This window comes from Pinus tabuliformis, chromosome 3_2 (assembly GCF_031772625.1).
Source record: "Pinus tabuliformis cultivar Carrire ecotype Pingquan chromosome 3_2, CPIR1, whole genome shotgun sequence".
Lineage (NCBI taxonomy): Eukaryota > Viridiplantae > Streptophyta > Pinopsida > Pinales > Pinaceae > Pinus > Pinus tabuliformis.
Window position 1 is genome coordinate 628,545,439 of NC_142302.1, and position 13,422 is coordinate 628,558,860.

The window sequence follows — 13,422 nt, forward strand, 5'->3', positions numbered from 1 at the left end:
GGGCTTTCTTCAACCTGCACATGTGAGATTCTCGATCATGAATCTCAAATCCTTCGGGTTGCTCCACATAGACCTCCTCTTTGATCGAACCATGCAAGAACGCAGTCTTGACATCCATCTGATGTAGGTTTCATCCTTGCGAAGCAACAAGGGCTATGATCCAGTGGATGGTGGTATATTGGGCAACAGGTGCAAATATCTCGTCATAGTTTATACCTTCCTTCTGAGAGAAGCCATGAGCGACAAAATGAGCCTTATACTTTTCCGCACTTCCATCAACTGCATGCTTTATCTTGTAAAGCCATTTCGAAGTGACAACTGCTTTGTCCTAGGGTCTGGGGACCACATCCCAGACATCGTTTTTCATGATGGACTCATATTCCTCAGTCATAGCATCCTTCCATACTTGATGCTTGACAGCTTTTGCAAATGACGAAGGCTCATTTTGGATGATCGTGCTCATGATGGTCAAGTATCCCTGATACCTGGTTGACTTCTTACTTTCCCGGAAGGTTCCCTTGGGTGCAACGTGCCCTTCAGCGTCATCAAGTGTCCCCTTAGCCATGAAGGCCTCTTCCTAGAAGAGGAAGGCTCTTGCGGAGGGGGATCAATAGGATCCATAGGTTCTTCCACATCGGGCATCGTCTCATCTTCCTTTTCCTTTGGTTCCCTGGTGTCAGCTTCTTTAGATCCCCTTTGAGTAGGAAGATTGTCAACTTTGCTAAGAGCCATATCTTCGTCAAAGGTGACATCATGGCTAATCTCGATTTCCCTTTGACCAACCACATAGATTCTATAGCCCTTAGTGTTTTCGCTATAGCCCACGAAGATTCATTTCTTTCCAGATGCACCCAATTTATTCCTCTTCTCCTTCGGCACATGAAAATATACCGGACTTCCAAAAATTCTAAAATGAGATATGTTAGGTTTCTTACTAGTGAACATCTCTTCTGGAGTCTTGGAACACAATGCTTGGTGAGGGCAACGGTTTTGCACATATACGACGGTATTCGCAGCTTTGGCCCATAGAAACTTCAGAAGTCTTTGATTGTGAAGCATAGCACGAACAACTTCCACAATCGAATTATGCTCAGGAGTATATGTTGTTGTAGTCTCCCTCTTAATGCTAGCTTCTTTGCAAAAGTCATGGAACTCATTGGATTCATACTCAGTCCCATTATAAGTCCTTAAGATCTTGGTTTTCTCTTCAGTTTGATTCTCGATCAAGGCTTTGAAGTGACGAAACCAAGTGAACACTTAATCCTTCTTTTTCAAGAAGTATATCCAAGTCTTGCGAAAATAGTCATTTGTAAAAGTGAGGTAATATAAATATCCTCCCAAGGAGTTCATAGGCATCATACCAAATATGTCTGAGTGAACCAACTGCAATATATTAGAGGTCTTGCTCTGGCTTGAGGGGAATGGTCCCCTTTTGAGCTTCCCTTCGGCACATCCTGGGCATACACCTTCTTGCTCTACTCGGAACTCAGGCATCCCTGTCACCATCTGTCTTGCATTGGGTAGAGCTTTATAATGAAGGTGAGCATACCTCTGATGCCATAGTTCGGACTGAAGTGATGTGTCACAAGACATGACACCCAGCGAACTTCCGCCGGCGTGATATAATGGATCGACTCGAAACCCAAGCGTGAAAGCTTCTTTAATTTTTTTTTTTCCATACACGTACCTTGCCATCGATGAAGGTTACCTTGTAGCCTTTGTCTTCCACTGTCGAAACGGACACCAAGTTCTTTTTGAGATCAGGTACATATAGGACTTCTTGCAAATGATTTGTATTACCCTGATTCAATTGAAGAGTGACATTCCCTATGCCTTTCACGGGATATTTTGCATTGGCCCCAAGAACAATTTCCTGGTTGGTCTCCTTCTTTATCAGATTAGAGAGAGCTTCTTTGAAAAACCAGTGAAGTGCCTTGAGGCATCACTATCAATAAGCCAATTTCCCAGCGTGTCCGGGGGAGCAATAGTAGAGAGGGCCGCTGGTAGACAATATTCATCTTGCTTATTGTTAACAACATTAGATTCATACTTGGAGTTTCTTGCCTTCTTGAAGGGTTGTCCTCTTCCTTGATTTCTGACATTTCTTTTACCTCTGCCATTGGACCTGCCATTCCTTTGATTGCCTTGAGAGTGATTTTGGTCATCGTCATGGTGTGAGTCCCTTTTATCAGGGCACTCCCTCGCATAGTGGCCCATTTTGTTGCAATTGTAACATTGACCTTTTCTTCCACCCTTTGGTCCAACCTTTCCTTTGGATTTAGCCCCAGAATTGTTTCTTCTTTTAGCATGAGAAGAAAAGGTAGAGGGATGGCCTTTAAGTGCGGGCATTTCTTGCTCTTCCATCCTTGTCTCTTCTTGAATACATCTGGTCATCAATTCCTCAAATCCCATGATGACATTATTGTTGAGAAGAGTAGTCCTGAATATATACCATTCAGGTGGCAGTGCTCCAAGAGTTGTGATAGTTGTTTCCCTGTTAGGAACTACTTCCCCAATAGATAGGAGATCATTCTTGATCTCGGTGATCCTTAAGAAATATGCTTGCATACTCTCATCTTTTCCCTTCTTAATTTTCTTTAGCTTATTTCTATGGAACAAAACTTGATTTGCATCATTAACTTTAAATAAACTTACCAATCTATTGTAGATTTCCTTGGTGGTTGTCAGCTCGGAAACATAGGCCACCAGGCGCTTGTCGATAGAGTCTTGGATGATCTTCCTTGCTTTGACTTCTCCCTTGGACCGCTTGCTTTTGGCAACAACGGATGCATTTGATGGAGGCAAAACAGTATTGCCTCTCACATGGTCCAACACTTCCTGATCTTCTAAAGTCAGATCGAGAGACATCTTCCATCCGTGATAGTCAAACTTCTCACGGAGCTCGTATTCACCGGGAAAGAGTGTTGAGGACCCCATGAAGTTTTTAGGATAGCTTTGCCAACCTTCTCTTCGGTGATTACTCTTGCTCTTGCTCTTGCTCTTGCTTGGGCTTTGTCTTCACCTCAGCTCCGATACCATGTTAAATTATGGTATGTTCTATGCTTAGAGCAATTTACTTATTTTCTTCTTATTAGCCATAGATTAGCAATCACATATACATTAAGTAAAGTGCAGATAGAACATTAAACGATCAACAGAAAACAAGCCAAGACAAGAGACACAAGATGTGGTGGCTAGCCAGGGACAAACTCAATGCAGGGAAACCCTTTGATCAAATCTTCTTTTATCTTCAATAGTTCAGCAGAGAGAAATAGTACAAAATCAGAATTCTGTAATTTTATATCAGCAGCAGCAAACCCTAGATCAGCAAAGTCAAACTTGGTCAAACGAGTTGAAATTGACCTCCAATATGCTTGGTCAATTTCTGGTCAACTAGCCCTCGAACAGCCTGAAGAAACAGCCCTTGAACAGCCCCAAAAACACAGTCAAACTGCTGTTGACTGAAGTCAACCTGCTGCCCAAAACTAGGGCAGTCAACGCTGGTCAAACTTGTGGACGGATTGCCTCGATTTTTGTGCCAAAATTTGCGGCCTGCCTAGGAGAGGCAGCCACACCAAAACTGCACCCTTGATGAGTCAACGCTTGGTCAATGCAGGTCAAAGAGACCTTCAGCAGCTTCTGTGTCCTCCTTGCCCTAATGCGTCCTCCTCCTTCCCACGTGTGAGCTGCTCCTTGTATAACCCAAAGCTAAGGAGAGAGAGAAGAATGAGTGAGATGAGGTGATGAGAAAATGAATCAACCTCTCTTGTATTTATATGATTCACTGGGCATGTGTGCCACACATTTCACTGCTGGCCGACCTTGACAATTTGTCAATTAAATACAAATAAATTCATATATCCATAAATACTTGTCAGAATCGGATGACCTTTAGATCAATCCTACACCTCTTGACAAGAGGAATCTAGGAAAAATATCAGCTGCCATAAATGAGGTGACCCTCATGGAGTTTGGCCCTAGTTGCCAATTTTAACAATACTTAAGCAATTCTGCATGTGTGAGGAGATGGAGAGGATTTAGGCTACTATACTCCTTTGCTTTACTAGAGTGCTTCTCTTAATGATCTCGGCTAGCATAGAAGGTGTCTTGTAGACCTTCTTGATGACTTCTTTAGGACTGATATATTACAGCAGCAGCAACCTTAGATTATGCCACACGTGTGAGGAGATAAGCCCTAAAAACAGTGCTAAAAACTTTGATCTTCTTCTTCCCTTCCTCGCTGGTTAGTAGGCTGCCTTCTTGTGAACTTCGCACTCCCTTTCTCACTTCAGACTTCAACCGAATTGCAGACTTTCAGATGACCGAAATTTTGTGCTCTGAAATAGGCTAGTGGTTGCTGCCTCATAATAAGCCGACATGACTTTTGGTGAACCGACATGTCCTTTTTATGAAGATATTATTATTTCTTTGAAGCCGACCTGTAGGAGGATGCTTGTGCTTGTCTTGGAGGGCTGTTTGACACTTCTATTGACTCATGTACAAGTGTATCATGCCCAAGAAGGGTCCTTCATAGATGACAATGGACATTGACTAAATCTGACTTTTATGACTAGATGGCTCAATCCTAAAGGCTTGCAATGGGAGCCATTACTAAAATAAAATTCCTTGCTCATGAAACCCATGAGACAAGCATTACAATAATTTTATTTTTCTTTCTTTTCATTAATTACATAAAATCACAATTACACATGTTATTATGAAGACCGAACCTAGTTACTTTTCAACACTACGAGTATAAGTGGGGCAGTTGATGAGGCCATCCTACAACTTCAAAACATGCTCTAGGTAAAAGGACATCATTGGGCCAAGGCTCACCAAGGGGGGTGTCCAAGTGACTTGAATGTATAATTTGTAGATATCCTCTCTGATTGCCTGATTTAGTTTCTGCCGAGTCGGTAAGAGATGTGCTAGTCTGTTAAGGGAGAAACTAAATGGAGGAAGGTGCTCTGGGGAGATGGTCATCAACTGAAGCAGTCAGGATGCCTTCACAAACCATCCACGAGCATGACTTGAGGGGGTATCCGAAGTGATGGCCTCGGAATAGCAAAGTGCAAGATAGGGGTATCTTTCTCTCCTTGTAGCGTCTCTATAAATCCTGACCCTATGGAGGAAAGAGACCAAGGCGAAAATGACCTCGCGGTGAAATGGGTGGACCCCAAACTGGACCCCCAAAAGGCATCAACTTTGATGATCCCTAAACTCGGTATCAACCTTTGTTTCATTGAGAAGTAATGTTTCTGGGTGAGTTGACTTTGTATTTCTATGGGGCAGTATTTGTATTTGATATTGGACTCAGTGAGTTTCCCGAGAGTGTGATTTGTTAAAAGTGAATTAAAAGTCTGAGTTTTTACTTTGACTGGTTAATTCAGGCAAATCTCACCAACTATAACAGAATCACAGATATTGGCAGAGTCAAGTTGATGTGTTGAGTTTTGTTGAATTCCAGGGAGCATTATAGCTATGCAAGGTGTCTGTTAAGGGTGCAGTAAAGTTCAGTGTTATCCTCTACTTCTATGGCTTTGAACTTTCAGTGGGTATAACAGTTTAATAGCTTCAACATATCTACTTTGACTAACATTTCACAAGTGTAAATCTGCTATCATTAACTCAGTTTACAACTTTCGATATGTTAACTTTAAGTCTGTTCTGGATTTAGATGGTATTACCACAGAACGCCAATTTATTGCTTGAATGTTTCCAATGTTAATCTCATCCATAGAGGGAAATGAATTAGACTTCTATGAACCATAATCATGTTTATCAATCCCTCTATTTCTTTATGTTTGTTTAACCAATCATAATTGTATGTTCCATTGAACTTGGTCATGGTGTCATTTAAGGTCACATGTTTGTAATTCTCTTATGAGGAGGAATCTGAAACCTGGTTGATCTAAGGGAACTGAAGTGCTTCTATGGTTGATGGGTGTTTGTCAATAAAAATCCTACTTGCATATTAATCATGTGTTTGCACTGATTTTGTTTTGTTGCTCTACTGTCAAAGCCTTTACAGAGGCCTATTTATTGAAGTAGGTATTGCGCATTATGGGCCCTTAGGCATGACCAGCCAACCGGGGTGACAATATGATGTTCTCTGCAAAGTTTAAATGTTTACTGATGTGGTACAAGTAATTGTTATTCACACTTCAACTGCATCTCATGGACATTATCAAATTTGAAATTACAAATTTTTTGAACTTTGTTTCCTTCTGTCTCAAAAGTGGGGCTTTAGCCTATGCACATATATGAATGGATGCAAGTCTCAGTCCCAAGGGTTATAGATCAATTGGTTGAACCATCTGCCCATCTGCCCAAGGCATGTTTCCAATAGGAATGCCATAACTCACAGGTTCATGTCTGGTCATGTCTCTCAGGTTTATCAACCACAAGGCTGGTGGTTGAGCTGCCCTCCTCCTGGATATTCCGGAGAAGGGGCAGGGTGGTGGGTGTGGAAGGGATTCCACAAATTTTTTTATGGAAACAAATGAATGGATGCAAGCACTTAATTTGTCTTTCTACACGCAGGAACTGAAGTAGACTTCGTTGATGGTTACTTCCCTTTATGCCATACTGTAGAAGTGCTAGAATATCTATTAGTCTGGTTGAATTGATTGTTATTGGCCAGGATATATTTTTGTTTCAAAGATGGTGCTTTAATTTACTTATAGATTTATTTTATTGTAATCCCTCGCCATTCCAGAAGAGGGAATAAAAATAGGCCATTAGGAGGGAATGTAGTGCTAGTATTCATAGTTTTCAGCTGTTATAATGTTTTGGTGTTTTCTTAGAAAGGTTAATTGGAGTTGATTTTTGATGTTTGCAGGACTTTTTGGAAGCAAGGCTATCAGGACATATTGGGAAGCAAAATCAGACTGATCATTTTATTTTCACAGATTCAGATATTGCGGTGGTTGATGACCTTAGCGATATTGTTGAAAACTACCCAGATTTTCACATAGGTCTTACTTTCCGAAATAATAAGGATCAGCCTCTCAATTCGGGCTTCATTTTAGTGAGAGGAACAGATGAGGCTATTTCAAAGTGTGTGGAAGGATTTCCTGTTTTTTTTGTTTTAATTCATGTTTGAACTTTTCATACTTGCTCCTTTTGTTACAATGCTTCTTTGGCTTGATTTGTCAGTAAATCTTGCATTTGTTATAGGGCAAAAGCCTTTTTGGAGGATGTTCTAGAGGTTTACAAGTCTATGTTCATGAAAGCTGCTCGCATGCTTGGAGATCAGTTGGCTTTAGCTTGGATTGTAAAAAACCAACCTCTATTTGATGCCCAACGATTTAGGAATCCTAAAGCTTTTGTTGCTGAAGTTCATAGGGCACAAGTCCTTTTTTTACCATGTGCCATCTACAATTGGACTCCACCTGAAGGTTCAGGGCAATTTCATGGCATGCCTGAGGATGTCAAGGTAAGTCAACAATTATTTTTACTTGTGTACTGGATTGATTCCTTTTGCCAGTTTCTATACTCCATTAATTTGTACATTGACTGGGTAGCCTTTTGATCATTTACATTGCTCCTTAAATTGTTTATATGGTGTTCATATGCTCAAGGTCAGACATTGCTTTAGTCCACAAGGTTTCTGCCTGAGTCTGTATTTCATCCACAAATCAGAATAAAACATTGCATACATAAATCAAATAATTCACAGGGGAAAAGAGAACTAGACTATGGGCACTAAGATGATCATCGCTGGGTACCTGGAGTGCTACTCATGAACTGTATTGTAAATCTGAGTGTCATCTTTTGTGGTTCATCGTGTAGCAACTTTTTCATTAGGAAATTTAGTCTTTAGTTGCTTTTATATCTAGTGTATCGTAACTCCTGCATTTAGGTAGTACCTATTATCTGTGACTCCCTTAGAGACTCTTGACAGCTACATAAGATGTCATTCATCTAAGAGAAGCCTTCATGTAAAAGGGATTTCCATTCTTGCAAATAAGTGGACAATCTTTAAGTGCTCTTACAAGCCTAGAGTTTTCATAAGCAAGTTCTTCATATCTATTACCTTATCATTTCTCTATCCATTTGGATTTCCTTAAGTTGCTCGTTCTTCTTTCCATATCAATGCATATTAGAGCCTGAAAATTAGGTCTATGTATACCTTCCTTTACAATTTGTTCATGGTCAGTTCATGGTGCTTGCAACAATGAGCCATTGGTGTTTCATTGTTATGTGGGACTGCTCTACTTCTTTCCTAATAGAGCAGTCACATATTCCTTTGTTGGGCTACAATAATTTTGTTATCTCATATCACCCATGTGAGAACAACTTGCTACAGCCTTTACGTTGACTACATACACACTGATTTCATGAGGTGTCCTCCATTGAAAAAATACTTGCATGAAATAACTTTGAGGAGCATTCTCCAGTGTTCAATCTTACAAACATCTAGTGGATCTTTCTTGCTCTCTTTCTTCTCCTTCTTTGATTTATATAGATATTTCATGCATCTCTTTTGTTGTTTGCTTTCGAAGTAGTCTAGTGCACTCCCACAACTTAGCTTCAGCGATTTTGTACTTTCTAGTTCCATTGGGCTATCCTTTTGGTCATTTGCTAAACATTAATATAATTATCTTATCTCTAACAGAGGACATTCTCCAGCTTTGACCCAAAGAAAATTTGTCGGGCATGCACCAGCTCATTCCAACATAGCACAAGAGATCCAACAATAGGTTGAATTAGTTCATGCAGAGAAACATTATTGTCAATTGATAGAAGATGTTTTACAGTAGGGAAATGAGATCAAAACCAAAGGAAATTAGCAAGTAGCCCATTCTTAAGCATTGGAAGTCATAGTCCCACCAAACGAATCCTGAAGCATATTGGAACAAATTAGTCTCTTCCTTAGGGACCCAAAAGAGAAATTGAAGAACATAAGGATGAAAGTGGAGTAGTTTGAAGGAACAAGAGAAACCAAGGGAGACATCTAGAGTGTGAATGATAAGAAGTTCAGTCCAATCCATATAGTTTGAAAAGATTTAAATTTATATGATCTCTTAAAATATTACACTTTTATTTTTGGTGGTTTTACTAATTGTTGATAAAGTGATGTGAATGGTTAAGATTATAAAGTGATTTTTAGTGCCTGTATAAAGCCATTTTATAAAGTTGGACTTTATGTGCTAGTCTAAGACTCTTTGTTTTTTTGGTTATTAATCTCATTAAAATTTAAAAAATAGGATCGTCTTAGGGTGTCATAATGAAAGTATATGATTGTTCAATCATGATGGGCAGTTGGATAGATAGGAACCATTGTCCCTTAATCACGAGCTCTCTTAAAGGGCCTTGATTGGTAAAGGCAATCTATAGCTATAGAATATTCAAAGATCCAAGTTTATAGTATGTGACCTGTTACCTCCTAGGAGGTACCATATATTTTTTCATGGACAACACCACTGCAAGACCGGAAGGGGGTGCAAAATCTGAAAGCCTTGTAGGCCATGTGGATGATGATGTATGTGGATTACGCCATTTGATGGTTGGCCATGCTTAGTCCCTTTAGTCCCCACTCTCAATCATTTCCTCCTGGATAAAATTGGAGGCCTTGAGATGGATCTATTGGGATACATGGTTTATGGGAGCCACTTGTTTGATATGTAGAGGTGTTCGCACTTTGTAAACATGGTCATGTTTTATAGACTCATGCACTTCATTGGATGTGGTTCTCCACATGGAGGTCTCACAATTCACAAACTTCATACTTGTCAAGGCACTTCGTGGATCCTAATGCACAGGGTCCCCATTTCAACATTCATCAGAGGTTGAAAGTGATTGGCAAGAGGTGTACTTGACATGCCACATTGAGTTTTGATAAAAAAGAGACTGTATATAGAAAAATTCAGCCTCCAATGTGGCCAATTTGTCTTCTGTGGTCACATGGGTGAAAGTGGTGAAATCGATGTTGCATGTGCTATGTTCTACATTTCATGTGGGTTATAAGGCCTCCTATCCCTTACACACACATTCCAAAGCCTAAAGGAAGATCAACATTGGATTTTTTCTATCCCAAGCAAACGATTTCAGCCTCTAAGGTGGTGAGGTGCAACATCCCATGTCAAAGATGGTAAAACTGTGAATGCTGACCTCTCTAAGCTCAATGTTAGCCTCCCAAAGAAAAACGTTGGCCCATTCATGGAAGTCGTTGAGGCTAAGAAGATAAATGTTGCAATGTGGGTAAGTTGAGCTCCCTCAAGGTAGTTATTTTTGAAGTCAAAGATGGTCGTTGCCCATTGAATGGAACATTGACACATTTTCTGAGCCCCTTCAACTTGCTGCTACCTCTTTTAAGCAAAGTTCTGGGTATTCCAAGCAAATTGTTGCCTTTGTAAGTCGATTCGACCCCCAATGGGTGATTTTCTTTATTGTAAGAGAAATCATTTATATTGTATTTGACTTAGTCTCCGAGATTTATGTGGATGACAAGTCAAGAAATACTAGTTTAAGCAAAGGGTTAAACTAATTGCTAAAAAGGAAATCTATATAAGGATAGGGCTTCCTCCTAAATAGGTTGTTGTTGAACTTTGACATCATATGCCATAATATTATTTATGTTTCAACACAAATTTTTGTGTTGGACTCTCTATTCTTTCTCTTCTTGGTTTATGTCGTAAAATTTTATATAGGGAATAGGCACACATTTTTTCTTGATTACTGCAAGGCTATTGGGTTAATCCGTTGAGGGGCACATGGAAGGAGAGATTTGGGTTTCAACCTTCATCTTTCCTTTGTTGGCATAAGGTGTTTGTTAAACTTCATTGCTAGGCAAACCATTATTGGGGAGCAAGGCTGTGATTTCATCCTTTTTCCATAGTTGACCTAGTGGTTGGAGACTTCTCCAAAGAGAGAATTTTCTTAGTATGTTTGGAGACCACATCACTATTCTCGACTAGATCAGGGTTTGATCGTCACCTTGATGCCAATCCCCTTTTTCAGTCTAGTTTGCATAATTGACAAACTGAGGGTTGTGATGTTGATTCCATGCTTTGGAAAGGTAAAAACATGACCATGGTAAGTCAAATTGAAGCAACCATCTTTACTCAATTTAATTTTCTTTTCTGCATTTACAAAAATAAAAAATAGAAAAATATTTTCTTGCTGGTGTGTATTTTTTATTTTAATGAGCTAGTAGATCCTCCGATTTTTCCTTTAAAATTTATCTTTTGCCTAAGGAAATTGTTGCCCTCCAATTTTTTTAGCAAATAAATCATATGTCATGCGGGTATTGTTGAAATTTTTTGTGGATCTGTAGGCTTTTGTAATTGTTTATTTTAGATCTGTAAAAGTCCTCATTCAATGGTTTGATCAAGTAGGTCTACATTACATTTGCATCCCTATTTATTTCCAGATCTAAGTTTTATTGTTTAGAAATATTTTACTAGGGTAAAATACATATTTTCCAACTTCCAATGATTTATAACCACTCTCATCATTGTCTCTCTCAGGGTGTGTTCCATCAGGACTATTCTTATCTTGGATGCCCAGTCCTCAAAGAATATCAATCCTCTACAACTACTCTTATCTTGGATGCCCTATCTCATCCTCAAAGAGCATCAGATGCCAAATGATTACCCAATCCTCCATTCTGTCTTCCCAGATGAAGTCCAAAATGAAGTGTCTATCTCTCCCTTTTAATTTAGGGAGGACACATCTATTCCAATAAAGGGATGTACTCATTCCTACGTAAGGAATGTACCTAAGCTCCCTCTTGGCTTAGGAATTTCCAAGTTTCTTCCAAGTAAGAAACTTGTTTCGAGGCTCCCTCTTAATTAGGGACCTACATCAGCTCTTTAGGTGTAGATGATGGGACAACCAGCTGTTTGAAGAACTACTTCCTTCAATGTCATGAATTTTTTTCTTTGTCACAGAGTCTTCATCTTTTGGGACTTCTACATAGGGCACCGACCATCCATCACTTTCATCCATGAGTCAGCGATGTGATCATCGAAAAGTGATCCATCAGTCCATATCTGGCCTTCCTCCATGCCATGCTGTTTTCTTCATGCCATGTTTACTTAAGGATCTTTCATCCTACTACATGTGCATCGATGGTGGAAGGCATCCATAGATCTTTCCTTGGCAACCCCACATAAACCCATCCAGATATTTGTTCAAAATAAAGGAACGAACATGAAACTCAACATTACCTTTGTGGTGGCCTTTCATCATGACATCTACAAGTCTTCATCAACATCCTGCATACATATCGACACATCTCCCAAAGATGTATATTGTCAAGGGTCTCTTTCTTTTTCAGACTCCATCAAAGTCTTCATATCTGTCATGGAGATATCCTAGTCAAATCTTCTTTCTCTTCTGGATGTTGATTGCCTTTACCATGGTTGCATATCTCACAATCTCTTTCTTCCTTCACACATTTGATTCCTAGGAGCTTCCAATAAGTGTTCCTCAATTGTAGTCAACTACCTCATACTTCATATGAGGACATATTCTGTTGATTTCATCTAGTGTGACCAATGCCTTCCGACATCCTTTCATAAGAGGAGATTCCTTTCCTTTGATCATGCTTCTCAAGATAGAGCAGTGATCCATGTTACCTGCAACCAAACAACATGAATTTTATAATATTGGATACAAGCAAACATACCTCATTTACCTTTAGGTCATCAAGGCTTCTTTCAACAGTTTCCTTGATTGAAAAGAGCTTCAACCCCTTGATCTGCTTTATTTCTTATGTCATCATACCATCATCCCATGAATTCCACAAGTTGGAGTTCCCGATGAAACAATTGCTCCCTCTCTAGATTGGTGAACCTTTCGATGAAGATTCCATTAGAGAATCTTGAGGATATTTGCATATCCCTATCCAATAGATGTTACCCTTTTTATGTATGATGAGCCTTGTCCTGGATGACTTTTTCCTTTTCTTAAGTTTCCAATGAGCTTCTCAAGAGCTATATCCTTCATATTTGACTGCCATAGATTTTGTTCCAGACATCCTTCATGTTTCCTATGATGATGTCACGAGCTCTTACTTCTAATGCTTCTCCTCTTCCTTGGACTTCCTTCTTCCAGCTTCCTCCACTTCTTTGGTGAAATGGACTTCTTCTCTATCTTGCTTGTTATTGCCCTTCTTAAGCTTAGGACAATCTTTCCTGTAATACTCATAGCATTGAATCTTAGCTATGTTCTTCTTTCCTTTCGACAAATGTCTGAATACTTTTTGCCCTTAACTCATCTTCTTCTATCTTGCCTAAAAACCACAAGTTGTTGAATGGGATAGCCTTCTTTTCCTCATAGACATTTGTTACCTTGTTCATCAGTTAGTGCATTTAGAACAATGAAGATTATTTCCTTATCTGATATCATCTCTCCCAGATCTTGCAGTTGAGATCTTATGAAGATATCCTTCATCCTTTGATACCTTCAATT

At 39.5% G+C, this 13,422-nt stretch overlaps 1 protein-coding gene across 1 annotated transcript in view; it reads left to right on the forward strand.

Annotated features, from left to right (window-relative positions):
• LOC149182196 (polyphosphatidylinositol phosphatase) overlaps window positions 1-13,422 on the forward strand; it is a 170,515-nt gene that overhangs the window by 133,466 nt on the left and 23,627 nt on the right. Inside the window, exons 5-6 of the mRNA XM_089416799.1 lie at window positions 6,842-7,059; window positions 7,180-7,438. Of these exons, the coding sequence (XP_089272925.1) occupies window positions 6,842-7,059; window positions 7,180-7,438 (477 nt within the window). The remainder of the gene's footprint in view (window positions 1-6,841; window positions 7,060-7,179; window positions 7,439-13,422) is intronic.